This window comes from Erythrolamprus reginae, chromosome 5, assembly GCF_031021105.1.
Source record: "Erythrolamprus reginae isolate rEryReg1 chromosome 5, rEryReg1.hap1, whole genome shotgun sequence".
Classification (NCBI taxonomy): Eukaryota; Metazoa; Chordata; class Lepidosauria; order Squamata; family Dipsadidae; genus Erythrolamprus; species Erythrolamprus reginae.
The window spans coordinates 1,640,229-1,655,322 of record NC_091954.1 but is presented as its reverse complement, the minus strand read 5'-3'; the positions used below and the strand labels follow the sequence as shown (position 1 = coordinate 1,655,322).

The 15,094-nt window shown below is 37.6% G+C and overlaps 1 protein-coding gene across 1 annotated transcript; it reads left to right on the top strand.

Annotated features, from left to right (window-relative positions):
* Positions 1-850: 850 nt before the first annotated feature.
* LOC139168343 (pulmonary surfactant-associated protein A-like) lies at positions 851-12,702 on the top strand. The gene is made up of 5 exons (XM_070753920.1): positions 851-932; positions 2,498-2,587; positions 2,766-2,855; positions 7,927-8,004; positions 12,236-12,702. Exons 1-5 carry the CDS (start codon positions 851-853, stop codon positions 12,610-12,612), a joined length of 717 nt encoding a protein of 238 aa, XP_070610021.1. The 3' UTR covers positions 12,613-12,702.
* The last annotated feature ends 2,392 nt before the right edge of the window (positions 12,703-15,094 follow it).

Below are 15,094 nucleotides of genomic sequence, written 5' to 3'. Positions count from 1 at the left end.
TTGTCCAATACACAATACATATAGAAGAGAATAGACATGAGGTAATACATATAAAGAAAAATATAAAAATACAGGAGAAGATATATGAAAGGAAGAAAATATATATGATATATGAGATAAGGAACTGGACCAGAAGTGGCTACTACTTGGGTGCCCTCAAAAGTTTAATTAAAAAAAATAAACTAAAAAAAGGGCAAAGAGAATCCACTTCAATGATTTTGCCAAGAGACTACATGAAAGTGTTTTTGAAGTCACTAGCTCCTAGTGAGTAGGAATTGAGTTTAACCTGGAGAAGACCTGATCTTCCCATAGGGAAGTGATAGAACATTTTGAGACATGGAGGTGCTCCCATAATGCAAAGCTATGGATCTTCACCAGCCAAAATCAAGACTATTCAGATGTTAATATGCAGTTAATGCTTCCATATATACTCTTCACAGCGTCAAATTGCTCCCAGAAGTACAAGTACCGTAGTTATTTCATCATAAAAGTGAAAAACCGAGGTATGGATTATGAAGGAAACCTTATTTAATTCATGGAGGGTAGAATTCTGCAACTCTAGCTGTTATTTTTTTTTAAAATTGCCTTTTAGCCTATGTTTTACCTTTTCTCTTTCACCACTCACCACATCGATATTATTGATAATTATGTCATTCTCTAATTTAAATATTATATTTAAATCATATTAATTTTATAGTTGTATCATTATATCTATGTGTAAATCACATCAACCTTTTCTTTCTTTCTTTTCAATTTGTCGTGAGCCATTTTGGAAATAAAAGATTATTTTGATGCCAAGGCGAAAGTATCTGCTGAAAATATTTTTCTTCCTTCAGCTGATTGAAAAAGGATGCTGTCCTTCCAGCTGGTCCAGATCCTTGCTATAACAGCTGCTTTGCTGGTAGAAGCTCATGCGGAGATAAAGTGTCCAGGTAAGCTTGGAAAGAACAAAAACTTCAACAGTAATGATTAAGTGATCAAAAATACAATTGTAAATAATCAGAGATCATCCTGTTGCTAATGAACAGAAGGACGTTTTGTGTAGTTTCTCATGTCTGCATTTTATTGATGAATTGGGAGTTGGACCAGGTGAGTAGAGAAGTAGATAGATAGATAGATAGATAGATAGATAGATAGATAGATAGATAGATAGATAAATAAATGGATAAATGGATAGTAGATAGATAGATAGATAAATAGATAAATAGATAAATAGATAGATAGATAGATAAATAGATAAATAGATAAATAGATAAATAGATAAATAGATAAATAGATAAATAGATAAATAGATAAATAGATATTATTATTATTATTATTAATATTTATTAGATTTGTATGCCGCCCCTCTCCGAAGACTCGGGGCGGCTAACAACAATAAAGAAAACAATGTAACAAATCCAATATTAAAAAGCAATCTAAAAAACCCCAATTTAAGAGACCAATCATACAAACAAGCATACCATGTATAAATTCTATAAGCCTAGGGGGAAGGGAAAAAATTTCAATTCCCCCATGCCTGACGACAGATAAATAGATAGATAGATAGATAGATAGATAGATAGATAGATAGATAGATAGATAATAGATAGATAGATAGATAGATAAATAAATAGATGATAAATAGATAAATAGACAGATAGACAGATAGACAGATAGACAGATAGACAGATAGACAGATAGACAGATAGACAGATAGACAGATAGACAGATAGACAGATAGACAGATAGACAGATAGACAGATAGACAGATAGACAGATAGACAGATAGACAGATAGACAGATAGACAGATAGTTAGATAGAAATCTTCAGGGGAAATCTATAATCATAGATTCAAGTTTAAAAATGGGAAGATTATTTCTTGTTTTATCAAATATTTGGTGGCCAGAGTTATTTCATTACTAGAGGGGCAGCAAATAGCCAGAGAGAAGACAGAAAGACAGAAAGATCTTCCCATTTTAAAACTCAAATAACAGAAGTGCAATTTTTTAATAAAATAAAATAAAATAATATAATATGCAATGGGGAACAATAGACTGGCCTGTACTTTTATAGGTTTTTCCACGGAATATTACAGAAATAATATAGACATTTGAAAGGAAGAAAAGAAAGAAAGAAAGAAAGAAAGAAAGAGAAAGAGGATAAAAGGAAGGAAAGAAAGAAGAAAGAAAGAAAGAAGGAAAGAAAGAAAGAAAGAAAGAGGGAGGGGGGAAGGAAGGAAGGAAAAAGGGAAAGGGAAATGGAAAGAGAGAAGAGAAGAGAAAAGAAGGAGGGAGGGAGGGGGAAGGGGAGGAAGGAAGGAAGGGAAAGGGGAAGAGAAAAGAAAAAAATAGAAAAGGAGCATCATAGATATTCTATACCCCAATTTGAGAGTTTGGGTTATTGAAGTACAGGCTATATTCAGAACTGTTTCTCCTAAAACTCCAATGCTCTTATATCTTAAACATGAAATTGGTGCCCAAGGATATTAAAGAGTATACATTTCCCTTTGAACAGGTCCCCAAGGACCTCGTGGAGAAACTGGACCTCCAGGCCCTCAAGGATCAGAGGGCAATCCTGGCATCCGAGGACCTGCTGGTCCATCAGGTGATGATGGGACATCTTCCTCTTCGCTTTCCTGACTCTGTAAACTGCTTAGAGAGGGCTGTAAAAGCAGCTGTGAAGCAGTACATAAGTCTAAATACTATTTCTATTGCTATACCCAAAATTTGGAACAGGTGTCCAAGAACGTTACACAATGACATCTCTGTTTTCCTTTGAACAGGTCCCCAAGGGCCTCCTGGACAAAATGGATCGCCTGGCCCACAAGGACCAAGGGGCAGTCGAGGGGTCAGAGGTCCGGCTGGTCACCCAGGTGATAGCATGATGTGAACTTTTGCGGGGCTCCCAGGCTGTCCAGATAGGCTCTGCCCAATCCAGAATCCCAAACAAAAACTATAGAAATCCTTTTGAACAGTCCTGTATAACTTAATGCAGTGAAGGGCTGCAATTTTTTTAGCACCATGCTGAGGGCATGGCTTATTTTGTGGGTGTGGCTTACCAGCCATGTGACCAAGTGAGAGTGGCTTGACAATCATGTGACCAGGGCGGTGGCTTAAAGGTCATGTGACTAGCTTAATGGCGGGCAACTTGACGTCACTCACATCCAGGGTTTGGGTTAGGGCCTCAAAGAGATACAATTTCCCTACTATGACTAAACAATCAAAATACAGTATTTATTTATTTATTAATTGATTTATTTATTTATTTATTGATTGATTGATTTATTTATTTATTTAATTAGATTTGTATGCCGTCCCTCTCCGTAGACTCGGGGCGGCTCACAACACAATAAAACAGTTCATGACAAATCTAATAATTTACAATTTAAAATTTAAAACAGTTAAAAAAACCAATTTTTAAGCAAGGTTTACATTATACTCTTTAATTCTATGTATATATGCCATATGTGTACATACATATTACAAAAATATACATTATCCACTATATAAACTGTATGTTTTGTATATTATTCACTATATAAACTGTACACACAGCTCTTCTAAAATTATACACATTCAACCTCATTCACTGCAATAGGAAAAACATACCCAGAGCCCAGAAGGGGGAAAAAGAAAAAAAAAAATATTTATGTCTGGCTTAAAGAAAAGAAAGATTAAGGGTGATATGATGGAATACTGTGTTCAGTTCTGGAGACCTCACCTACAAAAAGATATTGACAAAATTGAACGGGTCCAAAGACGGGCTACAAGAATGGTGGAAGGTCTTAAGCATAAAACGTATCAGGAAAGACTTCATGAACTCCATCTGTAGAGTCTGGAGGACAGAAGGGAAAGGGGGGACATGATCGAAACATTTAAATATGTTAAAGGGTTAAATAAGGTTCAGGAGGGAAGTGTTTTTCATAGGAAAGTGAACACAAGAACAAGGGGACACAATCTGAGGTTAGTTGGGGGAAAGATCAAAAGCAACATGAGAAAATATTATTTTACTGAAAGAGTAGTAGATCCTTGGAACAAACTTCCAGAAGACGTGGTAGATAAATCCACAGTAACTGAATTTAAACATGCCTGGGATAAACACAGATCCATCCTAAGATAAAATACAGAAAATAGTATAAGGGCAGACGAGATGGACCAGGAGGTCTTTTTCTGCCGTCAGTCTTCTATGTTTCTATGTTTCTATGATAGCAACGTTCCAATATTTCAGGGGCTGCTACAAAGAATTGGGGGTCCACCTATTCTCCAAAGCACCTGAGGGTAGAACAAGAAGCAATAGGTAGAAACTAATCAAGAACAGAAGCAACTTGGTACTAAGGAGAAATTTCCTGACAGTTAGAACAATTAACCAGTGGAACAGCTTGTCTCCAGAAGTTGTAAATGCTCCAACACTGGACGTTTTAAAAATGAGATTGAATAACCATCTATCTGAAGTGGTGTAGGGTATCCTGCCTAAGCAGTGGGTTGGACTAGAAGACCTCCAAGGTCCCTTCCAACTCTGTTATTCCATTTCTGTTCAAAATTTGCTTTGTTAGTCTAAGCAAACTTAGTTCTCTTAACAAGCAGAGCCCTACTTGTCAATTAATTTAAACCTTGAATGTATTCAGTTTAAATCTTAATTTCGCCTTTAATTGAATTGTTCGTTCGAGTTTTCTTCCTTCTTGCATTTATTGTTTATTTATTTATTATTAGAGTTGAAAGGGACCTTACTGGTCATCAAGTTCAACCCCCTGCCTGAGCAGGAAATCCTACATCACCCCAGCCAAATGGCAGTCCAATCTCCTCTTGAAAGTGTCCAGAGTAGGGGAGTCCACAACCTCCGCTGGCAGGCCGTTCCACTGGTTGATCGCTCTCACTGTCAGGAAATTCTTTCTTATCTCCAGGTTGAATCTTTCCTTGGTCAGTTTCCAACCGTTGTTCCTCGTCCGGCCCTCTGGTGCCCTGGAAAACAGTGTGTCCCCCTCCTCTCCGTGGCAACCCCTTAAGTACCTGTATAAAGCTATCATGTCCCCCCTGGCCCTTCTTTTTACTAGACGATCCATGCCCAGTTCCATCAACCTTTCCTCGTATGACCTGGTCTCTAGTCCCCTTATCATTTTAGTTGCTCTTTTCTGCACCCTCTCTAGAGTCTCTATATCTTTTTTGAAGTGTGGTGACCAGAACTGGACGCAATACTCCAGGTGTGGTCTGACCAGGGCCTTATAGAGTGGTATTATTACCTCTCTGGTCTTGGAGTGTATCCCCCTGTTCATGCAGCTTATTTTTATTTATTTATTTTATTTTTATTTTTTTATTTTGTCCAATACACAATGAGGGTTTTAGTGGGTATATAACAATATACACATAGTAAAATACATGATGAAGGTTATAGAGGAGATACTCATAGTAAAATATATCTAAGAAAGAATAGAAAAGAAGATATAGGAATAGAAGAAAGGTATAGGAGATATAGGAGAGCAATAGGACAGGGGACGGAAGGCACTCTAATGCACTTGTACTCGCCCCTTACTGACCTCTTAGGAATCTGGAGAGGTCAACCGTAGATAATCTAAGGGTAAAGTGTTGGGGGTTTGGGGATGACACTATAGAGTCCGGTAATGAGTTCCACGCTTCGACAACTCGGTTACTGAAGTCGTATTTTTTACAGTCAAGTTTGGAGCGGTTAATATTAAGTTTAAATCTGTTGTGTGCTCTTGTGTTGTTGTGGTTGAAGCTGAAGTAGTCGCCGACAGGCAGGACGTTGCAGCATATGATCTTGTGGGCAATACTTAGATCCTGTTTAAGGCGTCTTAGTTCTAAGCTTTCTAGGCCCAGGATTGAAAGTCTAGTCTCCTAGGGTATTCTATTTTGAGTGGAGGAGTGAAGGGCTCTTCTGGTGAAGCATCTTTGGACGTTTTCAAGGGTGTTAATGTCTGAGATGCGATATGGGTTCCAAACAGTTGGGCTGTATTCGAGGATGGGTCTGGTGAAAGTTTTGTAAGCTCTGGTAAGTAGTGTGAGATTGCCAGAGCAGAAGCTATGTAGGATTAGGTTTACAACTCTTGAAGCCTTCTTGGCTATGTTGTTGCAGGGGGCTTTGGCACTTAAATCTTTTGTTACCAAGGTCTTTAACCGAGTGGGGATTATCTGTGATAATTTGATTATTCAGTTCGTATTTGGAGTTCATATTCTTCTTCCCAATCCTCTTTTCTCCTGGTAGACACATCTACATTTTAACCATTATGTAAAAACATCTAAACTACAGGCTTTTTTCCCCACTGAAAGACACCAAACACTTGCTATACAATTGTAACATATGCTCACCGGTATATAGCTCAGGGAATTCCCAAAGAGAAAATTGCCAGCATCAATCATAGTGAAGCCATTCCTAGCACTGAAATTTTGTCCATCCGCAATGCAAATCTTTCCCAGATCTCAATCTGATCGAGGCCATTCTATGAAATGCAAAATCATGAATCAGATTTCAACTGCAGAATATTAATGTATTTGATTTACTGCCCCCTGCAGAAATTCTGATGAATAGTAAGGCTAATTCTTACTCAGTTAGTTAATCCTGCAGAAAGTGAGTGCTTGCAACATACCAGAGTCACCAGCCTTTCCTATGTAAAGTCAACCACTAGAAGGAATCATGTACTTTCAAACCCAAATCCACGTGCTCCCAACTCTATTTGAAGTATTTATTTTATTTTATTTGTTTATTTTGTCCAATACACAATACATATAGAAGAGAATAGACATGAGGTAATATATATAAAGATAATATGTAAAAATAGAGGAGAAGATATATGAAAGGAAGAAAATATATATGATATATGAGATAAAGGAAAGACAATTGGACAGGGGACGAAAGGCACACCAGTGCACTTATTTACGCCCCTTACTGGCCTCTTAGGAACCTGGAGAGGTCAATCGTGGAGAGTCTAAGGGAGAAATGTTGGGGGTTAGGAGTTGACACTACTGAGTCTGGTAATGAGTTCCACATTTCAACAACTCGATTGTTAAAGTCATATTTTTTACAGTCAGGTTAATTTGACTGTAAGAGTCAAAAAAGCCATTTTTTCCCTGAATCAAAACAACAAATCTTTGGAGAAGTTAGTAAATTCTAAAATGTTCTTTAATTGAGAATCCGTCCTTTGAATCCTTCCTGCTCTATTTTCCTACAAAATCCAGCATTTATATAACTCTGATAAATTTCTCACATTCTCACAGGAAGGGTGGATGAAATTTAAAAGAAAACATATTGCAGTCTTACAGGTTGTTCTAGTATTTAAATCATTGCTTTGGCTATTGCTATTGCCATAGTAGTAGTAGTGGTAGTAGTAGTAATAATAATAATAAAAATAATAAAAATTTATTGGATTTGTATGCACCCCTCTCCGTAGACTCGGGGCAGCTAACAACAATAATAAACACAACATGTACAATCCAATAATAAAAAACAACTAAAAACCCCTATTATAAAACCAAACATACACACAAACATACCATGCATAACTTGTAATAGTAGTAGTAGTAGTAGTAATAACAACAACAACAACAAAACAACAATAACAACAATAATAATAATAATAATAATTTATTAGATTTGTATGCCACCCCTCTCGGAGGACTCTCGGAGTCTCTCATTTCAAAAAGTTGAATAATAAATGTAACATTAGATTCAAGGAAATATTCAGAGAAAGAAAGACACGAAAATGTGTTTACTACAAAAAACAAAATCCATTTGCTTCGGACTGAAAGACTGAACAAATATTTGAGGTCTACACATCTATCAATCATTCTGAATATTGCCGATTTGTGTTTCAATGCATCGTTAAAGAAAAGCGACGTCCCAATTAACTTCACAGGATCCGATAGTCACGTCACGGTAATAATAATTTCAGTTGAACCATCTGACAATGAATTTCTATTGTTTTTCATTCGCAGGTCTGCCGGCCAGCCAGGATCCTGAGCTACAAAACAATATCAAAGAACTTCAACACAAAATTGCCAGAATAGAAAGAGGTAATTAAAAAAAAAAAAAAATGGCTTCCCTTTCTCTTTTTGAGATTAAAAAGTGGGCGATTAGTTTTTAATTCTTATTCCATTTGTGTCGCCAAGAAACCTGAATGAGAAGAAAGCTATTCAGAAAACTGCTCAGTATTATGAAGTCTGAATAGTTATTCCTATCTGGGTAATATTGAAAGTGATGAAGGGATGAATATCTAGAATAGAATAGAATATCTAGAATATCTAGAATAGAATAGAATAGAATAGAATGGAATGTAGAGTAGAGTAGAATAGAGTAGAATAGAATTGAATAGAATTGAATAGAATATAGAATAGAGTAGAGTAGAATAGAATAGAATACAGAATAGAATAGAATAGAATAGAATATAGAATAGAGTAGAATAGAATAGAATAGAATAGAACAGAATAGAATTCTTTATTGGCCAAGTGTGACTGGACACACAAGGAATTTGTCTTTGGTGCAGATGCTCTCAGTGGACATAAAAGAAAAGAGTCAAGAATCAGGAGGTTCAACACTTCATGATTGTCATAGGGGTCAAATAAACAATCAGGAAACAATATTAATAAAAACCTTAAGGATACAAACAACAATTTACAGTCATACAATCATAAGTGGGAGGAAATGGGTGATAGGAATGATGAGAAAAAAATAGTAGCAATAGTAGTGCAGACTTAGTAAATAGTTTGACAGTGTTGAGGGGGTCTTTGAATTTTACCAACTGATAAAGACTGGGATATCCTAAATCTAAAGTGTTCCTCTATTTTTAATAGTGTGCACTATCCACCTTTTCTACCAGAGTTCAAGAGACTTTATAACATTCATTGATTTTTCTACGGAATTACCAAGCTGTTCTTTTAATGAATACACGATAGGGTTTAGATAGATAAACAGAGTGGGAAGGGACCTTGTAGGTCCTCTAGTCCAATCCCCCACCCAATCAGGAACCCATACATCATCCCCAACAATTGGCAGCCCAATCTCCCCTTGAAGCCTCCTGTGATGTAGTTTCCACAACTTCCAAATCAGTTGATTGTTCTTACTGTCAGAAAATTTCTCGTTACTTCTTCGTTGAATCTCTTCTTGGTCGGTTTCCATCCGTTTATTCCTTGTGGTGCTTTGGAAAATAGTTTGACCCACCTCCTCTCCGTGGCAGCCCCTCAAATGTTGAAACACAGCTACCATGTCTTCCCAGTCCCTTTCTTTTCATTAAATTAGACATTTCCAGTTCCTGCAACCGTTCTTCATATGCTTTGGTCTCCAGTCCCCTAATCATCCAGGTTGCTCTTCTCTGAACTTTTCTAGAGTCTCAACATCTTTTTATAGTGATCAAAACTGGTTGCAATACTCTAGGTGTGGCCTTACTAAGGCCTGGAAGTTTTCTAGCCCAAGAAGGCTTCAAGAGTTGTAAACCTAATCCTACGTAGCTTCTGCTCTGGCAATCTCACACTACTTACCAGAGCTTACAAAACTTTCGCCAGACCCATCCTCGAATACAGCTCATCTGGTTGGAACCCATATCGCATCTCAGACATTAACACCCTTGAAAATGTCCAAAGATACTTCACCAGAAGAGCCCTTCACTCCTCCACTCGAAACAGAAGACCTTATGAGACTAGACTTTCAATCCTGGGCCTAGAAAGCCTAGAACTAAGACGCCTTAAACAAGATCTAAGAATTGCCCACAAGATCATATGCTGCAACGTCCTGCCTGTCGGTGACTACTTCAGCTTCAACCACAACAACACAAGAGCACACAACAGATTTAAACTTAATATTAACCGCTCCAAACTTGACTGTAAAAAATATGACTTCAGTAACCGAGTTGTCGAAGCGTGGAACTCATTACCGGACTCCGTAGTGTCAACCCCAAACCCCCAACACTTTACCCTTAGATTATCTATGGTTGACCTCTCCAGATTCCTAAGAGGTCAGTAAGGGGCGAGTACAAGTGCACTAGAGTGCCTTCCGTCCCCTGTCCTATTGCCCTCCTATATCTCCTATACCTTTCTTCTATTCCTATATTTCTTCTTCTATTCTTTCATTGATATGTTCTATTACTTCATTTTCTTTTCTATTATTTCTTAGATATATTTTACTATGAGTATCTCCTCTATAACCTTCATCATGTATTTTACTATGTATACATAGATATATACCCACTAAAACCCTCTTTGTGTATTGGACCAAATAAATAAATAAATAAATTAAATAAATAAATAAATAAATAATAAATCTCCCCACTTCTTTCTTGAAGCAATTAATACCATTTTTTTTTAAAAAATAGATGGGAATGGTAGCTTTCATCAGCATATTGCAATGGTACAGTCCAGATTCTTCTTAAAAAAAAAAACCCAACCTTAATGGGATCATAAAAAAAGCAGTTCAGGAAATTTTATTGCCACTTTTAAATAAAAGCAGAAAAGACATTGGAAGTGCCTTAGTTACAATTCCATTGTCTCTACTCAGGTGCAATTAGATTGCTGCTTAACAACCAAACTATGTAAAAGTCAATTCTGTAAACCTATTTATCTTTCACCTGATGTTCTCCCTGGATCAGGGGACAGACAGAACTAAAGTAGGTCTCATTTGGTGGTCATTTACCATTACAGTAGTGATTAAAAAAGTAATTCTGCAACCAGTCTTCACATTTGCAAGGCCATAATATGAAGCTGAAGTCAAATCATAAGCATAACCATTTCGCTTCGCAACCACTATGCTTAACAACCAACACGCCAATCCAAACAACAATTGCTAAATTAGGTTTATCAGTAGTGAGAGCTCATAAACAATTCAGTTAATAACAATGACAACAGAGTTGGAAGGGACCTTGGAGGTCTTCTAGTCCAACCCGCTGCTTAGGCAGAAAACTCCACATTACTTCAGAGTTCAGACAGATGGCTACCCAATACTGTATCTGCTTTAAAACTTTCAGTTTTGGAACATTCACAATTTCTGTAGACAAGCTGTTCCACTGATTAATTGTTCTAACTGTCAGGAAATTTCTCCTTAGTTCTAAGTTACTTCTCTCCTTGTTTAGTTTCCACCCATTGCTTCCTGTTCTACCCTCAGGTGCTTTGGAGAATAGCTTGACTCCCTCTTCTTTGTGGCCACCCCTGAGATATTGGAACACTGCTATCATGTCTCCCTTGGTCCTTCTTTTCATTAAAGTAGCCATGCCCAGTTCCTGCAACTGTTCTTCATATATTTTAGCCTCCAGTCCCCTAATCCTCTTTGTTGCTCTTCTCTGCACTCTCTCTAGTGTCTCAACATCCTTTTTGCATCGTGGTGAATTGGAATCTATGCAGTTCAGGGTGAAGCTGTGGGATCCTTGATGCTGTCTGAGCTTGGTCATTGGCTTGTAGATGCTTGCGAGGATTGGACAATGAAAAGTCTACAAGTCAGTCAACAAACTCAGGAAGCATCCAAGGACTCCAGGGGTCTTCAATTTTTTTTTGTAAAAAGGCTGCCAGGATTGAGGCCATCTGGCTGATCTTTCTTATTTGTTTTGTTTGTTTGTTTATGCATTTATTTATGTATTTATTTGTGTACTTATGTATGCATGTGTTCTGCCTGGCTTCAAGCCACCCAAGAACAGTGGGTGGCTTGAGGCCAGGCAGAACAGTATGTATTGTATGTATATATGTATGTATTTATGTATATATTTATTTATTTATTTATTTATTTATTTATTTATTTATTTAGTTAGTTAGTTAGTTAGTTAGTTAGTTAGTTAGTTAGTTAGTTAGTTAGTTAGTTAATTCATTCGTTCAACTTCTATGCCGCCCAATCCCGAAGGACTCAGGGCAGCTTACAACAATATAAAAGATACAAATACATTAAAAAAGAAGTCAAATATGGAAAAATGTAAACTGTATATCATTTGACTGAAAGAGTAGTAGATGCTTGGAACAAATTCCGGCAGACGTGGTTGGTAAATCCACAGTAACTGAATTTAAAACATGCCTGGGATGAACATAGATCCATCCTAAGATAAAATACAGGAAATAGAATAAGGGCAGACTAGATGGACCAGGAGGTCTTTTTCTTCCGTCAATCTTCTATGTTTTTATGTTTCTATAATCCCGATTTTAAAAACAACACTCATAACTCAAACCAATCAAACAACACGCATATGCGAACGTTCAATATAATTTGGGCCAGGACGGGTGTCAGTTCACACACCCCAGGTCAAGATCTAACCAAGGCTTCCAAATTTCTCGACAGCTTTGACCTTGGATGGGAAGATGGCGATGGCTGGAGATAAGCTGTTTGCCTCTACTGGGAAGACATCGGTGTTTGGGAAAACAGAAGTGACTTGCCAAGAAGCCCACGGCTCCATTGCAGCACCGAAAAACCTGAATGAGAACAGGGCTGTTCAAAAGATTGTGCAACATTATAACAGCTACGCCTACCTGGGTATTATCCAGTCCGACGAATCGGGGAAATTCCAGTTCCGGAATGGGGAGGCTTTGAATTTCACCAACTGGTACACAAACGAACCTTCAGGTCAAGGATCTGAAAAATGCGTGGAAATTTACAGTGATGGCACTTGGAACGACAAAATGTGCAACAATTACCGCCTTGTGATCTGCGAATTTTAAGCAACTGTTGAGTGCCCCTTAAAAGATAACTTGATGTGATTCCTCTGTCAAATATATATATATATACCTCAATAAAAATCCTTAGCATTTCCTTTGCTTTTATTTTCATCTCCGAGACCGCCTTCTGCCGCACGAATCCCAGCGACGGGTGAGGTCCCACAGAGTTGGTCTCCTTAGGATCCCGTCGACCAAACAATGTCGGTTGGCGGGACCTAGGGGAAGAGCCTTCTCTGTGGCGGCTCCGACCCTCTGGAACCAACTTCCTCCAGAGATTCGCACTGCCCCCACCCTCCTCGCCTTTCAAAAGAGTTTAAAAACTCATATTTGCTGCCAGGCCTGGGGTTCCTTAGATCTTCCCCCTTGACCAACGAATGTTTCTTAGAATGACTGTTGAATGAATGGTATTGAGATTTTTTTTTAATTAGAATTTTAAAGATTGTTTTTAATGAACTATTAATTGGATTGTTATTACTGTTTCCTGTTTCTTTTTTCTCTACATGCTGTGAGCCGCCCCGAGACCTTGGAAAGGGTGGCATGCAAATCCAATTAAATGTTTTATTTTTAAAAAATATATTTTATTGGTTTTTGCACATACATAACACAATACAAACAACATACAACGATGCTCTGTGCATGTGTTCCCATCACATACATTCCCCACCACCAATTGCGGGGGTTCAAATATTTACAAGTATATATTTTGTTATTTCCTTAGCTCTGATTTGCATTTATTTACAATTCAAAGAGTGATTGGAGTTTATTTTTCACCTTTTCGTCGCAAATTCTACTTAACATATAATCTTTCACCTTGTCCCATCGTTTCTCCAGTTTGTTTTCATTAAAGTTGTTTAATCTTATTTCCATAATTTCAAAGTGAATGTGATCCACCATGTACCAGCACCAATTCTGTAATGTCCATTTTTTAGCCTCTTTCCAACCCACAAATCCAATTAAATCTTAAATTTCATCTCCTGGGCTCAAAAGGCAGGTCTGTTTGGAAAGGATATTTATTTTGGGAATAAATTAAAGAAATAGATATGTCATTCTGCAAGAGAAAAATAATATTAGCTAGGATAGAGATATGAGCAGTAATGGGCTGCTACTCCCAAGGCCGGGGGGTGGGGGTAGTAAATTTATGCACGATTTATTGAATACTTAATAGTTTTTTTAAATTGTCCTTCCTTCTCTAGTACCTTAGTATGATCCTTAATTACTTTTAAAACAGGGTCTAAAAGCCCCCAAAAGGACAAATGATAGACAGGCATTATTTGTCGAGGAGCACAGTCACATTTTAAGGTTTTGTACCGAAACCCACAAGGTTCAGTATGATAACAGATTAGGCAAGTAGCTCAATTTTCTTAAATTGCTACAAAAGTTCAGCTCTGGATAATGATTCAAATGATTAAAGCATTTATGGGTAAAAACAGACTATTTAATGATTTCCTATTTTAAAAGTAATTAAGGATCATGCTAAGAGAAGGAAGGACAATATATAAAAAAACTACTGAGTATTCAATAAATAGTGTATAAACTTACTACCCCATCACTGTTACGAAACTTTGAGGAGGAACTAGAGTAGAAATATCCATGATAACATCTGAGGGAGGGGGGAAAAAGGACTGGGTCACTTTAAGAACCAGGTGGGAGGTGGCACAGTATAAGCACTCAAGTTACCTGTTAGTATGATTTTGACAACTATTTCCCGGATCCATTGATCTTTGAATGACCACACAACTTGCTGGGATTTGTATGGTTTTATTACACAGATGGAGCATAAAGTCCTTCAAAGCTGGGGAAAGTTTTGTTCCTGCTTCACAGCTTGAATGGAAACAGAAAGATTTTAAAAAATGAAACAGGTAGATAGAAGGTAAGCAGCTGCTTCCTGTAGTCTTACCTGTGGGTTAGACCAGCTTTTTAAGCATGGATATGGGAACCAAGCAGGGATGGACTCTCACGGTCAAATACACAGAACCAGTAGAAAACGTTTGGTCAGGTACACAGAACCGGTAGAAAAATTCTGATTTTTTCCCTTTTTTTTCCCTTCTGGGCTCTGGGTATTTTTTTCCCCATCGCAGTAAATGAGGTTGAATGTGTATAATTTTAGAAGAGCTGTGCGTGCTTGTGTTTATGTACATACACATACAGTGTATATATAGTAGATAATGAGTTGGCCTTCTCCGGGTCCCATCGACTAAACAATGTTGTTTGGTGGGCCCCAGGGGAAGAGCCTTCTCTGTGGCGGCCCCTGGGCCTCTGGAACCAACTCCCACCAGAGATTAGAATTGCCCCCACCCTCCCTGTCTTTTGTAAACTACTCAAGACTCATTTATACCGCCAGGCATGGGGGAGTTGAGATATTCCTTCCCCCGAGGCCATTAAAAGTTATGCATGGTATGTTTGTGTGTATGTTTGGTTTTATAATAAGGGTTTTAGTTGTTTTATTATTGGATTGTCACATGCTGTTTTTATCATTGTTGTTAGC